This window comes from Rhinopithecus bieti, unplaced genomic scaffold (genome assembly GCF_001698545.2).
Source record: "Rhinopithecus bieti isolate Rb0 unplaced genomic scaffold, ASM169854v2 scaffold_55715, whole genome shotgun sequence".
Classification (NCBI taxonomy): Eukaryota; Metazoa; Chordata; class Mammalia; order Primates; family Cercopithecidae; genus Rhinopithecus; species Rhinopithecus bieti.
In genome coordinates this window covers 290507-296139 of record NW_016822769.1, presented here as the reverse complement: position 1 = coordinate 296139, position 5633 = coordinate 290507, and the positions used below count along the sequence as shown (strand labels likewise).

The following is a 5633-nucleotide window of genomic DNA, read 5'->3' as shown; positions in this document are numbered from 1 at the left end:
AAAAAAAAAAAAAAAAAGTCTCCCTCTGTCACCCAGACTGGAGTGCAGTGACACAATCTCAGCTTACTGCAGCCTCTGCCTCCCAGATTCAAGTGACTCTCATGCCTCAGGCCTTCCGAGTAGCTGGGACCACAGGTGCACACTACCATGCCTGGCTAGTTTTTGTATTCTTAGTAGAGGTGCAGTTTCACTATGTTGGCCAGGCTGGTCTCGAACTCCTGAGCTCAAGTGATCCACCCTCCTCAGCCTCCCAAAGTGCTGAGATTACAGGTGTGAACTACCGTGCCTGACCTATTCTTTGTATTATTGCAAATAATGCTGGTATGAATATTCCTGTACAAGTTTTTGTGTGGACTTGTGCTTTCATTTCTCTTGGGTGTATACCTAGGAGGGACATTGCTAGGTCATATGGTAACTCTGTTTAACATTTATGGAACTGTCAAACTTTCCCCAACCAACTATACCATTTTACATACCAATTCTCAATGGATAAGAGTTTCAATTTTTCCACATCATTGCCAACACTTGTTATTACTGGCAAGTGTAGTTATCCTAGTGAGTATAAAGTGGTATCTCATTGTGATTTGCATTTCCCTAATGCTTAGAATCTTTTCATGTGCTTATTTGCCATTTGTGGTGGGTTTTTTTGTTTTTTTTTCTTTAAGATGGAGTCTTGCTCTGTCACCCAGGCTAAAGTGCAGTGGCGCGATCTCAGCTCACTGAAAACCCCACCTCCCGGGTTCAAGCGATTCTCCTGCCTCAGCCTCCCAAGTAGCTGGGACTACAGGTGCCTGCCACCACACCTGGCTAATTTTGTATTTTAGTAGAGATGGGGTTCCCCATGTTGGTCAGGCTGGTCTCAAACTCCTGACCTCAGGTGATCCACCTGCCTCAGCCTCCCAAAGTGCTGGGATTAGAGGTGTGAGCCACTACGCCCAGTGCCATTTCTGTTTCTTTAGAGAAATGTCTATTCAGATCCTTTGCCCATTTTTTAATTGGGTTAGCTTTTTTAATGAAGCTGTAGGAGTTCTCCACCTATTGTTTTAAGGTCAGACTTATTGAAATGTAAGTTACAGCCGTGCGTGGTAGCTCACGCCTGTAATCCCAGCACTTTGGAAGGTCAAGGTGGGCAGATCACTTTAGCTCAGGAGTTTGAGACCAGCCTGGGCAACATGGCAAAACACTGTCTCTACTAAAAATACAAAAATTAGCCAAGCATGGTGACACATGCCTATAGTTCCAGCTACTCAGGAGGCTTAGGTGGGAGGATCACTTGAGCCCAGGAGGTAAAGGCTGCGGTGAGCCGAGATCAAGCCACTTCACTCCAGCTGGAGTGACAGAGTGAGACTCCCATCTCGAAAAAATAAAAATAAATAAGGCCAGGCATGGTGGCTCACACCCGTAATCCCAATGCTTTGGGAGGCCAAAGTGAGTGGATCACCTGTGGTCAAGAGTTCGAGACCAGCCTGGCCAACATGGTGAAACCCCATCTCCACTAAAAATACAAAAATTAGCCAGGCGCGGTGGCACGTGCCTATAATCCGAGCTACTCGGGAGGCTGAGGCAGGAGAATTGCTTGAACCCAGGAGACGGAGGTTGCAGTGAGCCAAGACTGCACCACTGCACTGCCACCTGGGCAACAAGAGCAAGACTCTGCTTCAGAAATAAATATGTAAATAAATAATTGAAACACAAATGTTCGACTGGGTGCAGTGGCTCATGCCTGTAATCCCAGCATTCTGGGAGGCCGAGNAATACAAAAATTAGCCAGGCGCGGTGGCACGTGCCTATAATCCGAGCTACTCGGGAGGCTGAGGCAGGAGAATTGCTTGAACCCAGGAGACGGAGGTTGCAGTGAGCCAAGACTGCACCACTGCACTGCCACCTGGGCAACAAGAGCAAGACTCTGCTTCAGAAATAAATATGTAAATAAATAATTGAAACACAAATGTTCGACTGGGTGCAGTGGCTCATGCCTGTAATCCCAGCATTCTGGGAGGCCGAGGCGGGCGGATCACAAGGTCAGGAGATCAAGACCATCCTAGCTAACACGGTGAAATCCCGTCTCTACTAAAAATACAAAAAAAAATTAGCCGGGCGTAGTGGTGGGCACCTGTAGTCCCAGCTTCTCAGGAAGCTGAGGCAGGAGAATGGCATGAACCCAGGAGGCGGCAGAGCTTGCAGTGAGCAGAGATCACACCACTGCACTCCAGCCTAGGCGACAGAGCGAGACTCCGTCTCAAAAAAAAAAAAAGAAACACAAATGTTCATCAATTGATGAACAGATGAATAAAATGTGGAATACCCATACAATGGCATATTATGCAGCCATAAAAAGGAATGAAGTACTGATACATGGCTACAACATGGATGAACTATGAATACATTTTGTTAAAGAAACCAGTCACAAAAGACCACAAATTGTATGATTTCATTTATGTGAAATGTCCAGAATAGGAAAATCTGGCCAGACGCAGTGGCTCATGCTGTAATCCCAGCACTTTGTGAGGCTGAGACAGGTGGATCACAAGGTCAGGAGTTCCAGACCAGTCTGGCCAATATGATGAAACCCCATCTCTACTAAAAATACAAAAATTAGCTTGGCGTGGTGGCATGCGCCCGTAGTCCCAGCTACTCTGGAGGCTGAGGCAGGAGAATCCCTTGAACCTGGGAGGTGGAGGTTACAGTGAGCCGAGATCATGCCACTGCACTCCAGCCTGGGCAACAAAGTGAGACTACATCTCTACAACAACAACAACAACAAAAATTCCCCGGGCATGGTGGTGGGTGCCTGTAATCCCAGCTACTAGGAAGGCTGGGGCAGGAGAATTGATCGAACCTGGGAGGCAGAAGTTGCAGTGAGCCAAGATTGCGCCACTGCATTCCAGCCTGGGTGATGAGAGTGAAACGCCATCTCAAAAAAATAATAAAATAAAAAATAAAGTTCAACTTATAAGACTTCTCTTATTGAGACAATCTGATACAGTTAAGCAAATCTGAAAGTTCATCTCAAATGACATGTTTGTTTTAAGCATTAAGTAGAAGATGTCTTATTTTGAGAAAGGGTCTCACTCTGTTGCCCGGGCTGAAGTCCAATTACATATGTAATCATGGCTTTACTACAGCCTCAATCTCCTGGGCTCAAGCAATCCTCACACCTCAGCCTCCTGAGTAGCTATGACTACAGGCACGTGCCACCACACCAAGCTAATTTTTTTTTTAGAGGCAAGGTCTTACTATGTTGCCCAGGCTGATCTCTAACTCCTGGGCTCAAGTGATCCTCCCACCTCAGCCTCGTGAGTAGCTCAGACTACAGGCACACACCACCACGCCCAGCTAGTATTTTTTATTTTTTGTAGAGACAAGGTCTCGTCATGTTGCCCAGGCTGGTCTGGAACTCCTGGCCTGAAGTGAGCATCCCACCTTGGCTTCCCAAAGTGCTGAGATTACAAGCATAAGCTACCACACCCAGCTAAATACAAGTCTTATGCCTAAAAATTGAAGAGTAAGTTATTTTATTTAAAAGCATTGGGGGAAAAAAAAAATTAACAAGTGCAAACACATACTACGTGCCAGGCTCTGTTCTAAGTACTTTATCTGCATAAACTCAGCAAATTCTCATGACAACCATAAGGTCAGTACTGTTAAATCCCATTTCACAACTAAGGAAAGTAAGGCACAATGAGGTTAACCAACTTGTCAAGGTCACATAACTAGTAATAGATGATCTGGGATTTGCACTTAGGCAGTGTAGTTCTCAAAGTCCTTCTGCTATATCACTTCTCCCAATTGGTATAATAATTATTCATGTGGCATTTCATAGAGAATCTAGAATATCATCTGAAGTCAGCATGTAAACACATTAACATTTACCTCTTCAAAAATAGCCCTGGAAAAATCCCCACAGCGTAACGTGCCATCATAGCTCAGTGACAGTATGTGGGCCGGATTGGCGGGTGAGAAGTAAAGACAGCTAACTGGTTGACTATGGGGATGAAAAACATAAACTCCATCTTCTTTAGGTTGCTGGGTCTGGAAGAGAGTTGGAGGTAAGGGGAGAGAAAAAAAGCTAGTGAAAAGTAGTGATTTTTGCTATGCTATTATGTCATTAAAGAATTTACACTGGATTATATTCAGTCTTTTCTTAGTCTATAATTGTAACCACTCTCCCCATCAGAAAGTCAGAATGAGAAACTTAATCTTGTCATTAACTTTTTTCTAGTTTTCAATCCAACAATACCAAGTCACACTAATTTTAACAGTGACCAGCTTTCTGTAACTAACAAACTAGTTTATATATTACTGTCAGTTTATAAAATCCTCAGGAAATGAGAAATCTACTCTATTTCACACATGGTATAATTGCTAACTAAAACAGTATCAGTACCTTACCACTTTGCTTCTGCAGCAGGCTTCTGTATAATATTAACTTACTCATTCTCAGCATAATTTTCATAAGGTATTTGGTCCTGGGACAAAGATGATAGTTTTAAACATACTTTGTTCTCTGAATTCACCATAAAAATACATGTATTTGAATTTCCATATTAATACACCTACTCCTAAGGACTATCCTTTCTACAACTGCATTGCCAACTCCTGAGAAGTCACTTTTCCGATCAAGGTAAGTTATGTTTCTGTGCCATATGGCACATTATGAAACACACAAAGCACCACCTCTAAATCTGGCTTAGTCTACTCTGAAATCGTCAAGCATTTTTGTTTTATTATTTTAAATTTTAAAATTGAAAAGTATTTAACAGGAAAAAAAAGAGAAAAAATTATTATAATCACACATATTCTTCCTGTTACCAGAGTTAGAAACTACTGACAGACATATTTGTTTATAGCATTTGTTTTCTAGAAAAATAAAACTTTCTCTTGTTGTAAAGAACTCAATGCAGAAATGCACAAAGATGAACGTTTTAAAAAATCACTCCCGGCCAGGCACGGTGGCTCACACCTATAATCTCAGCACTTTGGGAGGCCAAGGCGGGTGGATTACAAGGTCAGGAATTCAAGACCAGCCTGAGCAAGATGGTGAAACACTGTCTCTACTACAAATACAAAAATTAGCCGGGCGTGGTGGCAGATGCCTGTAATCCCAGCTACTCAGTAGGCTGAGGCAGAGAATTGCTTGAACCGGGGAGGCAGAGTTTGCAGTGAGTCGAGATCGTACCACTGAACTCCAGTCTGGGCGACAGAGCAAGAGTCTGTCTCAAAAAAAAAAAAAAAAAAAAAAAAAAAAAAAAAAAAAAAATTCCAAATCTAAAATTAACCAAAATTATCATTAAAACACTGAGATTATAGACATCTTTATAGTTCAATTTAACGTGATTCAAAATGGCATATATAGCATGGTCCTTTTTTAAAATTTCTTCTCTATCATTCTATCTGTATAGGTACATATAAATATGTCAAAATAATATAAGAAAATGAAGCTAAAGGAATTTTTGAACTCCAAGTATTTACAGAGACATTATCTCCTACAATGGCAAAAGTATAAAACAAAAAGCAATTGTAGTCATTATGCTTTTTATTTTTTAAACTGTTAATTTTAGACAATTTATATAGATTTGAGAATATTATTTTCACCCTTCCTCCAACAGTCTTCTCTTTTTTTTTTTTTTTTT

The 5633-nt window shown here is 41.9% G+C and overlaps 1 protein-coding gene across 1 annotated transcript in view; it reads right to left on the bottom strand.

Moving 5' to 3' along the window:
* The window catches only part of WDR76 (WD repeat domain 76), a 46543-nt gene that overhangs the window by 15074 nt on the left and 25836 nt on the right, over positions 1–5633 (bottom strand). The window contains 1 exon segment of the mRNA XM_017861040.1: positions 3874–4032. Coding sequence (XP_017716529.1) covers positions 3874–4032 — 159 coding nt within the window.